Below are 18,076 nucleotides of genomic sequence, written 5' to 3'. Positions count from 1 at the left end.
ATAAAGTTGCAGCCAATAACACATCAGGACACATAAAAGCTTTAACCTTTGGCCAGCAATTAGCCCAAAGTCTGTTACCTTTTTATCAAGCTTCAGCCAAGTTTGGAATCCTTTGTTGTCCACATACTGAAGACCAAAGTACCACACTTCTCGCAAACCTATGGTTTTAACCACCTGCAACAGAAAGATAAAAAATAAAAAGCTATTGCAGGAAAAACTTTACTTGAGATCCAGGTATCCTGGATCCCACATCACCTGTGATGGGTGCAGCCTAGACCTACTCACTTGGTATCTCTTAATTTCACCTTGCAGACAAAGCTGCCATTGTAGATGACGATGACAGCATAGGCTAAGATACTTGTCCCACCCAGTTTCTAGAAGATGATGATCTTGGGGAAAGCAGGTGAGACAAACAGCAAATGACAGGCCACCAACTGCTAGACTGATACATAGGCAGATGGTGGGGTTTCTGCTTGCTTTTATCTACTGACCCATCTTAAAACTGTACTTAGTGAAGCAGATGAGTTATGTTACCAAAGTTTTTGGTGGGATGGTATTAGTACTAACTACAACTAGTTAGCAGTACTAATGGCTCAAGTGACCTTGTCTGCCAGTCACCAGAGACTATTCCTTCTAGAGTGCTTCACACCACTGCTGTGAGGCTCTGAGAGTTAAAACAAGATGTAAGTATTCTCAGTCAAGGTTATTACTTTTTTAAATTCCCCAAAAGGCTGAGTTTATGAAGGACAAAAATATGTCAATGCCCCCACATTAGGACAAGCTTCATTTCATATATTGTAAATACTAACCAGCTGAAAGACACAGAAACACCATCCATTGGCTGGATGGTGCACTTACTAGAAAAGCAGTCCTGTTTGGACATGTTACATTTCCTCAGTGGAGCATAAAGCGAACAAGTCCATGACCTTCACCTACTTTTGACAGCTTGTTCTTATAGCCAACTGCTTGGCTGCCAGCTCATCTACCTGTAAAGCTGTGCTCTAGACACAGCCAAAATCTGCAAAGATCTATTACCTACATAGCTGGATCACTTCCGTTGTGTTATTTACAGAGTAGCCCCTCAAAAAGTGATGTAGGCATCGCTACTGAGAGCTCAACTGAGTGGAAGGCAAGAAGTATTTAAAACCACTTAGTTAGTTAGGGAAGTGTGACAGATTTGGGAATGTGTTGTTACATATGCTTCAACAAGTCTAAGACCTCAACCAAGGATCTGTTTCACCTCCACATTTACGATATTGATCAACTCTGGCTGGAGAGCAGACTTCAGAGATACAATGTCACGTTAGCCAAGCCTAACTAGAGTTTACAAAAAAAGACAATAAAACCCACCAATCCAAACAAGCAAAAACCCCAAACCCCATGTCCTTTTAAAAGAAGAGCTGGGCTCTGTCTATAATTCAGCTTTTACTTGACTAAAATTCCTTGTCCCTCATCCCACAAAGTGGCTTGTTTCATCATGGAAGAGACAAGTTTTCTGACAGCTGGATGTATTTTTAAGAAGTCTAACAGAAAACCAGGGGTATGTTGAGTATGGTACTTCCTGTTGCATAAAAGAATGTTGCAACTTTGTTAAAATAAAAAGTTGCATAAATCAAGCAGTTATCAGGTCATTATCTCTGAATGTCTCTTATAAGAGAAAAAGTACACTTCCTATAAATAGAGTTAGAAAGCTTTCATAAATCATGACCCCTCAAATTCCTTCCAAAACCTAAAAGCAATGAAGGAGAAAGCATTAAGCTAAACTTCATAATTTGACTGCTTGAGTTTCAATACAAAGAACAAAGAATGTTTTAGCCTGTACTGCAAAATGCTCTGTAAACTTCCTCCAAGGCAAAACAAGGAAGAAATAAGAAATGAGGCATTATATAAAAGATGAGAGACACCCCCTCTGCTTCCTCAAATGAATGAAGCCGCAAATCTTGAGTCTTCCCATTCCATCCAGTTATGCATTCACTTCTAGAAAACACCAGTTACACTCTCCTCCGTTTGATTTTTTTTTACTCATGGTCAGGAGGGCACATGACTCCCTGGGAGATATTCCAGCCAGCTGCAGAGCCCACTGAGTTGGTTCTTGGGACACCTCAGACCTCACTACAGCATAAACTCTGCACAGGACTGGCTTGAGTGGAGACGATCTTAATATTCACACGTTTCCACTATTTTCCCTCTCCTGTAAAAGGAGCTATAATACACCTTACATGCAGGATACAGTCATGCTAGCAAAGCCTAGCTCTGCTAGCTGACAACCAGGCCAAGAAATCACCTTGTAGTTCTTAAAAATAGCTTGCTTCTTCAAAACCCCCACAGTGGTTCTGCAGTTCCAGTTGGGCCACTCCCCATACCTGTGAAAACCTGTTGCCTCCACAGGCTTTATCTGAGTGTAAACTCCACCCGAGATAAGGGCCTAGGGAAAGGCTTGCTCAACAGAACTGAAGACAGAATGCATGGTCTTCACCTTTTCTGGTTTTGTGCTACAAAATTCTAACTCAGCCTTCCCTTGATATGGAGAAGTACCCCAAACAAGGTATGAAATATGGATAAGAATTTCCAATCACAGGTTTTAAACCCATGCCAGTAGACGTAAGGAGAAAATCTCCATGAGGAGTAGGTCTATCCCAATTGTGCACTAAGCATTCTTCAAAAATGCCAAAGTACCCAGACAGCAAGCTAAAACAGAAGTATCTTGAATCTGAAACATCCTGCCTTTTCCATGTTCTCAGGATTTTGAACTTCTCAGCTGAAAGCAGAGAAAGTAGTTTCTCTTCTGCCAGAGACACGACCCTGACTCTGAACAGATGTAAGCATTAGTTAATATATATGGAGGAGGGAAGTACTTGTTGAATGCTTGTCATAAGGACATAAATACAGTCTAATCTGAAGCATTGCTTTTAAAAACCTGGCTTTAAGTAATTTGGATTTTTGTACTGATGGAGATAAAATCCAATTTCTCTATTTTGGATTAACATGAAAGGGCCAGGGGAAGAAGTTACTCTGATGCCATGGTGATCAGAATTAAAGGAATCATAGAATGGCCTGGGTTGGAAGGGACTTTTAAGATCATCTAGTTCCACCCCCCTGCCATGCACAGGGACACCTTCCACTAGACCAGATTGCTCAGAGTTCCATCAAAGCGGGCCTTGAACACTTCCAGGGTTGGGGCATCCACAGCTTCTCTAGGCAATCTGTTCCAGTGCCTCACCACCATCACAGTAAAGAATTTCTTCCTTATATCTAATCTAAACCTGCTTCTTTCACTTTGAATCCATTCCCCCTTGCCCTGTCACTACATGCCCCTGTAAATAGTCTCTCTCCAACTTCTTTTAGGGTTCCTTTCAGGTACTGGAAGGCTCCAGTTAGGTCATCCCAAAGCCTTCTCTTCTGCAGGCTGAATAATCCCAATTCTCAGCCTTTCCTCATAGGAGAGGTGATCCATCTCCCTAATCAACTTGGTGACTCTCCTCTGGAAGATCGAGCAGCAGGTATTGGTTCCATAAAAATGCAGGTTTCAAATGCATTTCAGCAAATTTCCAGTCACCGAATCATAGAATATTCTGAGTTGGAAAGGACCCACAAGGATCATCGAGCTCAACTCTAAAATGAATTAACCATATGGGGATTGAATCCTTGGCCTCTGTGTTCAATGAGTACTTGACATTTATCCCACATCAGTAGTAATCAAAAGGAATTAGGTTTAATAAACAAGCTGGAGTACTTGGTTTTGTACTGTGAAGTTCTGCAGTGAGTAGTATTTGATTTCATTCTTTCATTTCTTTCAAGAACTCACTAAAAGCTTTTTTCCTGTTTGTTTGTTGGTGGTTTGGAATTTCATTTATTTTTTAACTGGTTTGTTGGTTGTTTGTTTTGGGTTTTTTGGGGGGTTTTCTTTTTAAGTACTTCTCAATGCACAATTGCCATAAGGCCTAGCAAGTTCTAGTTAACTCACTGAAACAAGAAATTGTATCAACAATACCTCAGAAGGAATGGACGTTGTTTAGCCAGTACTGCCTACTTGAGTAGCAGTAGCAGTAGCTACTCAAGTACAACCACCCTTAGCTATCAAGGTTAGTGGGTACAAGGGCAGCAGTGCAAATAACGGTTTGTGAACATGTTAAAATGTGTGACTGAAGTCTGCATAGACCAATTCTCATTCTTCAGGTCTACAGGAGAAATGGCTAGAAGCAATTATTTTCTTTTTTTCTTTTGAGTTGCAGAGCAGTAAGTGTTTTTCTGCTAAAATCCAGGCCTTGCTTCAGTTCTATAACAGCAAGCTAGTTAAGTCATTATTAACAAAGTTTCACAAATAGCACACAGTTTGTTTTAGTTGTCTTTATCTGATCTTTGCAGGTCCATCTTCAAATAGACCTGTATATTGTTAAAGAAGTAACAGGAAGAATAACAGTAGAGGAGGAGAGTCTTGGCCACTGAAGCCCTCCACTTCCCTGGGAACCCCTGAAGGCAGGCTGCACTGATCTCTGCTCCATCCTGCTGCACAGGGGCTTCTTACAAGGCATGTTATTTGTAAATGCTGCACAGAGATCACAAACTCTTCTGGTTTTCCAGTATTTTGACAAACTCAAACACCTGTGGTAAGTGGTTCCTCAAACCCAGCATTTGAATGAATGCAGTCATGCCAATGCCCTCATCAGCCACCTGAAGACCTGATTCTGAACACTTTTATGCACAAGAAAAACATTTCTACCTTAGAAGTTAAGAATTATGTAAGAGCTAAGCAGTACTTCAAAGCAAGAGTACATTTTTACATGCTACCTATGCTGGCTAGATATTTTAGATCCCTTGTGACAGTTCATCATCCAACATGCTAGGAAGACAGGTTTCACTGGAACATAACGTACCTGCAAGGATTTTTGCTTTTTTCTTTTACTGTGATGGAATTTAGAGATCTTAGTTCAGACTGAGGCCATTTGATTAGGAGGTAGAGAGAAGAAAGATACGTTTGGAATCCAGTCTTAAGAAAACACTATAGCCCAAAACATACTCCAAAATTAAACAAGAGCCCACACCAACCCTTCACTGACCTGGTCAAACAGCTGTTTGCCTGTAGTGTTTGGCTGGATGGCAAACTCCAGCTCTGCATCCATAGTAACAACTCGAACGTTGATCTAAGGAAAAAAACCAAAAAGCATTGTTTAAGATGCATTGAAAGTTACTTCTAGGCGTTAACACAGTACTTTGTGTACAAAAGTCTCCACGCTTTGATGCACTCCTGTAACCTCTATAATAAACATACTTAAGCCTCAATTAGAATCGTGTTATCACACCAGCAAACTTAATTGGAGCACTCATTCTGTTGTTTTAACCAAATTGTTCCACAGGTTTTCCTACTCAACACAGGATTGGACAGATCTTCTGGTTCAACAGGAGGGTATTTTAGACCTGAGCCTTTTCAGGCCTAAACCCTCTTGGAGTAAGAGCTACTGTGGATGCACAGTATAGCTGCCTGCAAGCCATCCCTTGGATTACGAAAGGCCCTAATGACTAAATTAAATTTAAGACTTATAATTTAACTTCCATTTATATTAGAGCTGGAATTAATCTGAGGTTTTAAAGGCAAAAGGCTGCAGATTATTCTTATAAAGCAATCAGCATTAACCTGATAAACGTTCATTCTTTCCCTCATAAAAATCTATTCAGCACATAAAAACAGCAGTAACAGGTACTGAATGATACTACAGGGCAGGAGTTCAATAAGCTCTTGCTGTCAGTGAAGAAACAACATAACCAGATTTATTGCAATGGCACTAGACTGCAAGACAGAGGTTACTATTGAATGCAGAAGGCAAGAGTGTTTAATGACTAGAAAAAGTCTATTAGCAGTTAATCAGGATGCAAAAGCAGCAACTAATCTTACAGGGAATGCCATAAGGACCAGTAAAATGGCAAATCGGGAAAGGATTATCTTCAACTGTTCTGACAATAGCTTGCAATATTATACTACTTCTCAAAAAAACCCAACAATCCCAAAACAAATGTAAAAAACCCAAACATGTATGATTGTGTATTATAGTTATGCTACATGGCCAGGCAACACGTAAGGTACTGGCAGATGAGATTTCATGACAATTTCCCAACAATTTGTAAATGCCACATTACAGAAAGCCAAGGCTAAGAGACCAGGAGAGCCTGGCATACATCTGAAGAAATGAGAGGTAAAAGAGGTAGGAGATGAATAGAAGCACTCACTACAAAGCTTTGGTCTTCAGCAGTTCCTAGCAACTTACTTATGTATGTTTAAACTGTAGGATAAAAGTCAGGTGTTACAATGTTATAATTAACACAGAACTGTGACTAAAACAAGTTGCTTCAGCTAGTTTTAGTAAAATATAATTACAAATCTTTGCACTTCTTTTTCAGTGAGACACTGAATAGTTAACCAACCTTCTTTAGCTTAATGGTGGACCTGGCAATACTAGGTTAATGGCTGAACTTGCTCTTACAGATATTTTCCAAACTAAATGATTCTATGAAGGTATCAAGTATCTTTATAGATATTCTATTCCCACATGACAGAGGATCCTCCCAAAGAAAGATGGCTGAAGGCACTTTCCAAGTCACAGGACCCCAGAACTAGAGAAGATGACTTAGTGACAACACTTTCAAGCTGTGTTTTTAAAGCACTGTCCTTTAAAAAGTTTCTTTAAATGCAAGATGGAAGAACAAGCAAGTTCTTGGAAAACCTAACTGTAGCATTTGCAATCACAACAGAGCACAGAGTTACGCTTAAGGTTTTCTTCCTGTGCCTTAAGAACCAAAGGTTTCCCAAGAAAAGAGCCAAAGGTTTCCCAAGAAATGTTGCCAGCATAGGAAGGGAGAGGAAGTTCAGATATCAAATTCTCTGGAACAGCAAGTCTGCAATTCAAAGATGTGACCTTAAAAAACACCTGTTGCTTAATCCCTCTCAACAATAAATCCCTAATCATACTCTAATCCCTTTCTACCCACTTCAAGAAAACATATGCTCATTGTCTTAGTTTTGTGCTGAGCAAGTTATTTGTACTTCTGGCTGAAACACCATAGAAGTGTAAAATAAGTATCACTTTACAAGCTAAAGAACTTAAAAGGAGGTGATTCTTACTCCTTACCAGAAAATCTGCAGAATGCTGGCTGAGTACAAAATTCCAGCTCGTACCAGTATGTATTTTCCTCTATCTCTCCTTAGTGGTTATCTGCTAGTAAAAAAAATTAAACTCCCTAGTCTTGTTTTACTACAACCCTCAAAGATTGTAGGATCAGCTATATAGTGAGCTATTTAGTGCATTTAGTTGGTACATATTTCAAGAATTATTTTAGTATTAAGACCAAAAATTGTAGTCATCTGCTTTTCTACCTCAATCATTTAAAGCCAGAAGCACGTAGGAACATGACTACTTGGTTATCCAAAAAGCTTTCAAGGGCACTTGGGGCCTGCAGTAAAGGCTAATTTCTGTGTTCTTTAAGGGCTGCATAACCATCAGGACAAAGATGAATTTCCCTGGTGCCCTCAGACAAACTGCCAGCCACTTGACAGGCAAAGCAAGAAGAGACCTTCTGTCCCTTCAATGAGTTGATGACTGCCTGGGAATATCCTTTGAGTCTCCTTCCTGCCCTATTAAGCCCTCCTGTTTCTCATCTCCAAACCTTAGCCTTGACTTCAAGAACATAATGATTTTAACAGTGTTTCTGTTGGATGTCCTACAACCACTCCATACAAGCTTTTAGTTATAGAGAAACTCATAGTAAAGCAGCAAACAGAGCTTAACCCACATGAAACCCTGGTTTAGACAGCCTGAAGAAACCTTGATGTCTGCTACACAGAGTTGATCAGTTTGGCACTCTGCTCAGACCAGATGGAACTCCCCATGGCACCGAGATGATTAAATCAACACCTAATGTGCTAACTAATTCAGGTATTGTTGGGGAGGAAAACAACCAAGAACTCAAATTAATTTCCATGAGCAACAAAAAGAGGAAGACAGAGTTAGGACATCTTTCACAAGTGAAGTCCTGTTCACCCTGTCTAGCCAAGGCATGTCCTTTATAAGATCCTACCAAATCCTGGCAGTAATCCAGGACAAGGCTGAAGCCATAACCAAAATGAAAACAGCTTTTCACTTTTAAGAGCACAAGGGTGTGGAGAGAACAGCACATGGCTGTTATACATGAAATAAGGGTTATATTAAAAAATATGTGCTTTTATGTACAAAACACACTAAAAATCCTGGACAATAAGATGTGACTTCTTTCTTGATAGGCCAATGTCATAACACTTTATTATCCTGGGGGTTGGAAATAGATTATATTTAAGGTCCTTTCCAACCTTAACTATTCAATAATTCTACTTTTATGTCTGAGGCTAACACACTTAAAATGACAAATAGGGCCTTTAAGGTTTGCTTGTGCATACAAAAACGTTACAGAACACAAGTTTTTCCTCTTCCCCTGTCTTAGGATGCATGAAATTGCTAACAAATTTGATCCAGAAGGGAAAAAGCATGCCGTTGAAAAGGCAATGCCATTTGCATTAAAAGGAAAAACTCTCCATGCACCTGAAGAATTTAGTACACTGAAAGACTGAACAGCAGTTCCATGACTTCATACTGGACTGTAGTGTTAGCTATCTTACCAATTTGAACAAGAGAATAGAAGATGAAGGCCAGAGCTAGAGAGAACTTCAGAGCAGAGTTTAAATGATTGTAGCACTATGGAAAGCAATGGTAGTTAGAACGGAATCTTCTGTGCTTTGGCAATGCCCTTAAGTCATGCATTTGTTTCCTTTGTTGTCGATTAAACAACATCTTTTCTAATGCTAAGTCAGTAGATCAATCTCTGGGGCAGGTGCAGCCTTTCAGAGTCCATGCATATCAGTAGAGTAACTTGAAAAACTAAAGTGCCATTTGAAAAACATTCAGGAAACACTCTCTTAAGGAGGCAACTCTCTTAAGAGTTGCACCATGTCTGTACCCAAGAAGACATTGCCTCTTCAACCCCATCCTCTCACAAACACCCAGTTTTCAGGAGTGGTGGACACTATGAACACACAGCTGCAGTTTTTTCTAACATTGGATTCTTCAGCACCTTGGTGCAGAACCAGTATCTGATTGCAAGTAACAAGGTATCTTTGAAGTTAACCATCCCTCTGCTGATACTGCAGCTCCACTGAAAAACATCCCACACTAAAAGGAAAAGGGTAGGGAGAACAGGGAGAAAAACCCACAGCTCTCAGACACACCATGCTATTGTGGATATTTTGCACCCTGATGCATGTAATTGAATAGTTCACTTGCATAATATAATAGTTCAGTGAAACCATGAAGTTGTGCAAGTCATTTAAATAAGACCATACAATTTAATGTCAGTAAATACATATGATAAAGGACACTAAATACCAACTTTTACCCATCAACACAGGACAAACCAGTACTTAACTGTGTCACTTGTCATTATCATTAGGCAGGTCTAAATGCCTTAGACAATGCTCAGGAATGTTTTCTTCCTCTTTCCAAGGAGGAAGAAAGACCAGAGTCTCCTAAACAGCAGGTTTCCAAGCACGGTATCTTCCCAAGTGGTGGCAATTGGCAGTGCAGAAACCTAGATAGACATGCCTTGTTTATTCAGTCACTGGATGTCTGGAAATCCCAGGAGTCACTGGTACATTTAAGCAAATCAGCCACATTTTGAACTGCTGTACTGCACAGCACATTCTATGAAAAACAGTGTGCAGAGCTGTTAAGCCTTCTTGCACACACACAGACTATATGGATACGGACTTGCTCGTGCTGAAGAAATACAGAAATCTTAACAAGGAGGACGTAGTGGCATTAATAATAGTATTAAGAAAGTAGTAGCATTAATCCTCACTTCTGCAGGTCTACTCTTTTAGCAGGCAAGCAGCAACTACTAATGGAATAAATAATAGGCAAGCTTCTTGGCCTGGGCTGCAATGTATCTGCAAGGACAAAGTAATCTCATTTTGACCTTAGCAACCAGAGCTGTTCATAGACGTGTGTAGTGATTAAGTATCTGGTAATAGGAAAAACAACTTCATGCAGCAGCATCAGAAGGGCAATGAAACTGCTCTCTATTCTCCCACATTCCATTCAGTAGTGTTCACTGGTTCCAGGTCCAACAACAAAGAAAGATATTGTCCTAACTGATGGAGTAACTGTTGTCCCAGCTCCCGGAAACTGTTATGGGAAAATTTTCAACTTTGAGGAGGGAAAAAAATCCTAGCAGCTTCAGAGCTCAGAGCTAATCTGCTAACACTTCAGTATCTGTATTCTTCTGTCCTCCACAAGTTACTTAAATCAACAGGTAATGGTTCAGAGACTGTGCAGAGAAGACAACTCTGAGAAGGTAAGTAGCACAAATAACACAGAAGCAACTGCAGAAATATTAGTTCAATTTATGGTATACTTAAGAATGTACTTTAGGAACACCAGCATATCAAGAACACAACACTTGGAGACAATTCTGTTTCTTCTCTGACAGAATAACCTGCCTGATGGATCAAATAAAATTTAATAACGTATTTGATGTGGTGCCATACAACACAGATTAGGCATACAACAAATCTGAGCCATGTTAAATTACAACCAAATGACCAGTTGTGCACCTACATTCTCAACAGCTTCTTTCAGAGCAGGAGACAAATGTCATGAATATCAAGCAAATGATCAATTCCATTCGCTGCTGCAGGATTGCCAAAACACAGCTTCCCTCTCAGCTGGGCTCAGCACCTTCATCTTTCTGGAACTATGGCAGGGACACATATTCTGACCTTCTCCTGTCAAGCCAGGGTCTTGAAAAGGGGATGCAAGTGTGGTGGGATTGAGGGAATAAGAAAACAAAGTTTTCTCACAGCCCCTGGAAGATGGAGTGCACTTACAAGATCATGAACAGCACCTAGTCAAGAACAAACAAGTCTTTTGGGAGGACACCGCTGGAATTCAAAGATGTTGGTAGGTCTGAAAAATAGCTACAAGTGTTACACTTGGAGAGGTGAGAATGGATAAAAGGCAGAGATGAACAAATTACAGGCTTGCAAACAATGGGCTACAGCAGGACTGTAGACAAGGATGTGGTTTATTATAATCCCCAGAAAAACACCACATTTCCTGATGTGATGCTATTACATAGAGGGCAAAATTACACTCTTGAGTGTACTTGTCACCGGAAGCATTACAGAAGGTGACTATTCTGTTCTGCCTGCCTGATGGCTTGCTAGATGGAATGCTGTCATCCAAATCTGAATGCTTCTTTTGGAAAGTCTACACTGATCTATAGGTCAAGTGTTTCTGGGTTGGTTGCCAGTTGAGTTTTTTTAAATCTGTGTGTGTTTGGGTTTTTTTATTTGTTTGTGGGGGTTTTCTGTTTGTTTCAAACTAGATTTTATTTTTAAACATGTCAGTGATCCCTTTGCTAATGGGAGCTGTCTGAAACACAACATGTCTTATATAGAAGACTATAAAAACTTCTAAACCCACATGGAGAAAACCAGCAAAAAGCCCTCTTATTCCAGGCTGGGTAATGTGACAAGAAACAATAATTGATGAAGTGGTAAGATATTATGATATTACACAGCCACTTCCATGCAGCCTTCAGAAAACACAGGTCCAAGTCCTTCCCAGTGCTACATTTTTAAGATTTAAAGGATGTCCTAGAACCTGAAATAAGAAGGCAAATGACACTCACCATTTCTCTTCTGGGGGAAGGAGAATCTGATTCCTATGAGAATGGGAAAGAACTGCACAGCCCAGCAATGAAGAAAGCCTTTCACGGGCTCCTTCCTTGCTCCCATGGCAGAACCTTCCATGCACTGCCTGCCTAACACGGAGCATTTCAGAGAGGGCAGTGTCAGCACAGCACAGCAGCCACAAGCCTTCCCTTGCAAACTAGGAAGCAGTTTGCTGACAAGGAAGAAAGAGCCTCAGCGGCTCACAAAATAGGAATAGGAGAGAGCCTCACTGGCATCCCCTTGGCTGACAAGGCAAGCTGGTTGCACCCATTTGACTGACCCCATTTCTCAGCATACCATGCTAAATCACAATACCCCTCTGTGAACTGAAGGACGTGTTCCATTTCAGATCTCATTGTGTTAAACATTGCTTCCTCATTGCAAATAAATGGGAACATTAAGTCACGTTCCAATGGAATTCCTCAGAGTCTATGAAGCAGTTAGGTATTGCTGCATTTGCAACAGGTAAAATTAGAGCTGAGTAGGCTGGTCTTTGTCCTTAAAACCTTGCTTACCTTCCCAGGAGAGGGACAAATACCACTGAAGTTAAATTGAGTTATATATAATAATCTATAATCTAGTAGTTACTTTAAAATTGTCCAGTACAATTTTTAGCCTTAACTACTAGTCAGCTTTAATGCAACAGCTTGCAGAATCATATTTTTGGGGGTACTAGTCTTCAGTAATTAAGGAGCAATAGCTGTATCAGTTATACTTAACTGTAATTTCTTAAGTTTAGTCAAGGCAATAGGAGCCCAGGTATTTGCTCTCATGTATGGTGAAAAATGCTTATGACTTCTTTTGTGGCAGTTTTTGGGAAGAGAAATAAAGTACTTTGAGGGGAAACCAAGAAAAATTTTGGAGTGAAATCTGAAAGCTAGACTTCTGGATGAAGTGGAGGGAGGGGGGTTCATGTGAGCAAGAAAACCTTCAATACCCAGATGTGGGGAGTCATCCAGAAATTCCAGTTTTAACAAAGTGGGTGGAATTTTCAGAATGAACTTCCCACTCCCTGCCTACAAACAAACAGGTCACAAGACAGCAAATCCATGGAGTTCAGTATTGCAGCCATGTCACTTAACTCTTCTTTGTAATATAGCATGAAACTGTCCTTATAATTAAACATGAATATAATCTTAGAGTGCAAATTCAAACTTTTTTATGCTTAGATGTGCAGAAGATACTAAACTAAATTACATGCCTATCTCAGTTCCCTTAATGAAGGCCTACTATCTCTTCTGTCAGCATGTAATAACTGCATAGTAGGCATCTGCGTGAAAAGTCAAGAAGCAGCCATGGCTGCAATTCAGTTCTTTATCTTAGATCAAGCAATAACACTTTGCATGCCAAAAGATCATGAAGATTTCATGCAGGTGTGGCAAGTGCAAGTGACAGTACATCTCTGATAGCCCTGGCTCCCAAATGCCTAAGCCCCAGACAGACTACCAGGATTCTCCACCTCTGATCAGCTCTGTACAGTTAACAATAACTGCTCAGTGAAATAGTAAAACCAAGCAAACACTCTTCCTAGAAAAAAAAAAAAAAAAAAAAGAAAAAAAAAATTATATCTTTCTCCAGTCACTGAAGATTCCCCCCGGCTCTTTCCTAACAAGCAAACAGCATCATTCTGTCTCAAGCCAGGAACAAGCTGAAAAACTGAGAGACAGAAGCCTACCTAAAACTTTAAAATTCCTATGCTCTGGCAAGACATAAAGCAATGCAGAGTAAGCCTGAAAGGCCCCAGGATACTGCCCTTGAACAAAGCTCTGTACACTTAAGGAGCCCAGGTGTTTTTCATGCAAAACACTTACCCTCACTCTATGTGAGGGATGCAAGAATGATTTACTTTGAACACGATATTACGAAGAAGCAGGAGGGTTTATGGTGTTTCATTGAAATACATTAATGTTCACTTTAAAGACTCTCTGATGCTGTATAATACTCCATTAGCATTTTCAGAATATCTGTGTACAGGCAGCAGTCTGTTCTTTAAAGGAGGAACACACAGCCAGTGACAACAGGCTCAACATAGCACCACTGCCTGGATGTGTCACTTGCCCTCAATGGATGCTAGGATGGATTTAGGAACACAGAGTGCAGCAACAATAGCTCCTTTGTACATAAAGAATAAATACAGAGGAAAGCTAGAGGAAAGCTATGCAAACTCCTGCATACACAGACTGTTTTATCATGACAGCTGTTGCATCTAATTAAACATAATGAAGTTGCGAGACTAAGGCTTTACACATGAAGTATACAGCAAGTCCCACAAAAAATCCTCAAATAAGCTTTATCTCAAGAAGTTGCTCAGAATCCAGAACGGATCAGATCTTCTGCTGTTTTCCATCAGAAACATAAGCGTGGGGCCAAGTGCAGATAATATAGAGTTTATCAAGTTTTATCATAATTTCAGAGTCTTCTAAATAATTTAACATCTCCAGTATTTACACTACATAAAGCAATATCATCCTTCTGCAATCCCCTTGAGGGAAAAGAAAAAAATAAATTAGTATCTTACGGTCTTGGTCTGGAACACAACCATCACTTTATGCCTCTGCTTGGCTTTTTCACTTGGAAGCAACAAACACACAACAATTTCTGCAAAAGGTGAACTCCATAGTACAAACTCACAAACAACAAACAACAGGATCTGAAGCTGTGAATAATCTATATAAAAGCTACAATAGCCTCAGAGCTTCCCCTGAATCCAAGCACGAATACTGGTGCCTTTTATTCCAATCCTTATGCAGAGATCTATGTTCTAGAGGGCAATGTGCATGGAAAAATCAGTGCCATTACAGAGTTAGAAGTCTGACAGCAGCAACACAGCCTGACAGCACACAGCTCTCAACACTTTCAATCAACCCTGTGGTGGTTGTTATTCTGGGGTGGAAGAGCAGCACATTACAATGGAACAGAGTGGGCTGAGTGAACACAAGGATTATCTGTAACTTACTCTCCCACAGGACTATGACCTGGGAGTTTAAGGTATCTAAGAAACAACTACTGGAGAAATGTTCTCAGTAACTGTACTCTTCCAAGATAGAGATGTTCCAGGATGCAAAGCAGTATTTTTGTCAGGTGTGAACTGGAAGAAGATCAAGGATGCTCAAATAATTACCATGCAAGGATCAACTAAGCTAGCTAGGATTTCTCAGTTTGGAAGAAAATTTACTGAGGCTAGGACATAAGAGCATATAACCTCCTGAGCTACATGAACAGACTAGACAAGGTATGTGTGTTCACGTAGCACTGTAGCAAGGAGGTTTGTAGATAACTTTCCAAACAATGTGAAGGTTATCTAGGACAGCCTTTGTTAAACTATACTATGGATGCTGAAGTTCACAGGGTTTTAAAGCGAGACTGGACAAGTTCACAGAAATCCATTTAGTAACTCATTATATAGGACTTTTCAACCTCCAATACCTCAGAGGAAAGCAATGGTGCATATCTTTGAAATACTCTTCCTCAGGCATCAGCTTTTGGCCAACATCAGAGATGTACTATTAGGCTACAAGGGCTTCTGCCTGATCTACAAGGCCAGCCATGTTCATATAGACATCAAAGTGCAGAAAGAAAATGAACTCCATTTACTTAGGGAGAAATAGTAGTGCAACAAGTCACACTAGGCCCAGTAATCATGTTTGTTCATTCTGCATTCTAGATACAAATCCTTTTGTCAGAGAGATTTTTGGTTTGATATTCCACCCTTCTGTTTTAGCTGTTCCATATCAGCTTCTTTCATTTTACTCATGGACTTCAGTGGAACACACTTCATGGCATTTGTGAAATTTCTTAGTGGGGTTATGTGATGTGATCACTTCTGACAGCTCGATAATATGATCTATGTGCAGTACACTACAATGCTTCCACTTCTCAAACAGCATGCAACAGGTACTATTTGCTCCCAGATAAAGGTAGGTCATGGCAAGTTCTGGAATGTCACCTGAGCACAAAGGTATTGCTCTTGAGCAGTTACAAATCATAAAAGAAAAGTGATTGCAAGGACTGGCAAAGTACCAAAGTACCCCTTCGTAACCCCTAAAACAGCTTAAGGGCTTCTGAGATGAAACTCTTCCCACTCCCCTCACTATAGATATGTGATGGCAAACAAATATGGTCCAGTGGCTCCCAAAGTGTACCTTGAGCACAGTGACAGCAGATAAAGTACATTTCAAGAGTTTGTCTGCACAGCTGTGACAGTTGTTATGGAGGAAGAACTATTCGCCCCCACACTGAGATCACTGAGTATCAATTATGCAAATCACTTCACCACACACCATAGTTTGTGCAACAGGAACTCTGTACAATCACTTATCTCTACAGAGACAAAAAGTTAAGCTAGCTAAGTGTACTCAGCTAGGTGTTTAAGAACAACTTTAGCTCCCACAAGTAACTCTGAAGACCAGAACTTACAATACAGGCTTCAAGTCATCTACTGGGCTGCACAGGCTAAATTCAAAATATGCCTGGGTTCAAAAGTGAGATTTTTTTTTTAGTCTCCACTTCTTCAGGTAGCAGACAGCTCACAGAGCTGCTCTCTGCATCTACACAGTGGTGGTCTCTTGGCAGAACTGAGTCACTCTAGAGTCATTTTGTAAGCCTGCTCAAGATTCAGCTACAGGACATCCATCCACTCATCCCCAGAGAATTCTCTCTCACACTCATTTCACACTGAGGTTAGAACAACTACAGCAAGTGTGGACTTCTTCATGCAAAAACAAGAGAGGAAGAGATGGTTATAGTAACACCTCAGAGTTTTACACAATAGCTACAGAACTTGCTAGTGAGAGGGAGAAGTAAATGCACACAAATCACACAGGGCAATCACACGCTCCCCTCTCAAAGGAAGCAAAAGGCTACAGGCCTTGTGTAGGGGATCTCTTCTGCTGAGCCTACACTGTAGGTAGCTAAATACAAGTCCATGGTCATCAGCAACAGTCTCACTTACTCAATTATTAGGCAGAGTCCTGCATGTTAATTTTTAGAGTCAGGATTTTTCTTTAATGGACAATTGTTACTATGAGGTGTCCATCACCCTCGGCTGAGCACATGGCTGCTACTCATGCCCTCTCAAAGATGAGAGCAGAGGCAGAGAAGGCAAGTGAATTTCCCCACTATGAAATAGGAACTAGAAAGAGAAAAAAAATCTGGATCTGAACAGATGAGCAATACGGAAGCAGCATGGTTAGTTGTTACACTGAGCTATGCCTTGTTTCCTGCCTCTTACAGCAACAATTTTCCCCTCTCCTAGGTGCACACACTGTTGTTCTTCGTACTTCTCAGCTCACAGGGTAATGTTATCTGTTGCAGAAACCAGGCTTCAAAGCAAGCAGAAAACACAGCTAAAGCACATTACTTAACAGTGTGCAGCATGGTCCAGTGATCCTGGGCAGCACTGCCTTCCATCAAGGTCAATCAAGTGATTATGGGATTTACCGTGCATGTAAAGCTCTTTGGGCACAGTGTGCCAAACAGGAACGACACTGAGGTGGGAATCTTCAGTGGTCATCAAGAAGTCTTATTCTCAAAAAGTCCTGACATATCACAGCTTTTTTTCATGGACAAAGGAAGATGTTCATGTGGGTGGAGGAAGAGAACAGAACAGGAAGGCTTATCTCCCTCCTTTTGACCTTTAAGAAGGTTAAGAAATTCTTTAATTAGTGACTAACAGTTAACACCCTTGGTTTCTCTGTAGCAGCTAACATCCCACAACAAACTGCTCTCGGAAATGCTTACTCAGCTCACACAGTAAATAAGGGTTTTGGCAAACTGTGAACTCATTCTCTTATAACTTTATTCATCTCCTCAAATTTACTGCTCATAGAATCCTCCACCTTTCTTTTGCAGAAGTGAGTGACACATTTGGCAAATGTAAGGGAGTTCTGACATTTGGCAAATGGAAGCTTCCTTGGGTTTCCATTTTGCCCCAGAGTGAGTATACATCTGGTATCAAATACACCATACACTGTATCACCTGATGGACTGCAATTGGTGCTTACAAGGGTAATATTTTATTCTCGACTAAATCTATAGCCATCCATAAGCTAAGAGTATTTTAATTGATTGTAAACACTTAAAGGTATGAAAAAGTATTTTTATTTCAGTCCACTTACAGGAATCTGCTGTAAAGAGCTCTGAGATAAAACCACTACGTGTAGTTAGAAGACACATAGACAAGAATAAATTGAGAAGATCTCGGAACAATTACTAATATTAATTGTTTATATTTAGAAATAAATTCCTGTCACTACAGTTGCATATTTTTTTGGCTAGCTTATCAAAAACTTGTTAAATTTTAATGCCATAGTCTGTTCACAGACA

General features: G+C 40.3%; 1 protein-coding gene across 2 annotated transcripts in view; it reads right to left on the bottom strand.

The window, feature by feature from the left end:
• Positions 1-18,076, bottom strand: part of EZR (ezrin) — a 37,385-nt gene that overhangs the window by 14,479 nt on the left and 4,830 nt on the right. Inside the window, exons 2-3 of one of the 2 annotated variants that reach the window (XM_053973161.1) lie at positions 5,058-5,141; positions 79-174 (exon numbers count right to left, since the gene is read on the bottom strand). In XM_053973161.1, the coding sequence (XP_053829136.1) occupies positions 79-174; positions 5,058-5,141 (180 nt within the window). Of the gene's footprint in view, positions 1-78; positions 175-5,057; positions 5,142-18,076 lie in introns of those variants that run through there. The other variant, XM_053973162.1, reaches the window with a different exon arrangement.

This window comes from Vidua macroura, chromosome 3 (genome assembly GCF_024509145.1).
Source record: "Vidua macroura isolate BioBank_ID:100142 chromosome 3, ASM2450914v1, whole genome shotgun sequence".
Lineage (NCBI taxonomy): Eukaryota > Metazoa > Chordata > Aves > Passeriformes > Viduidae > Vidua > Vidua macroura.
Note: the sequence above shows the minus strand (reverse complement) of the source record. Positions and strands in the feature narration are given on the sequence as shown.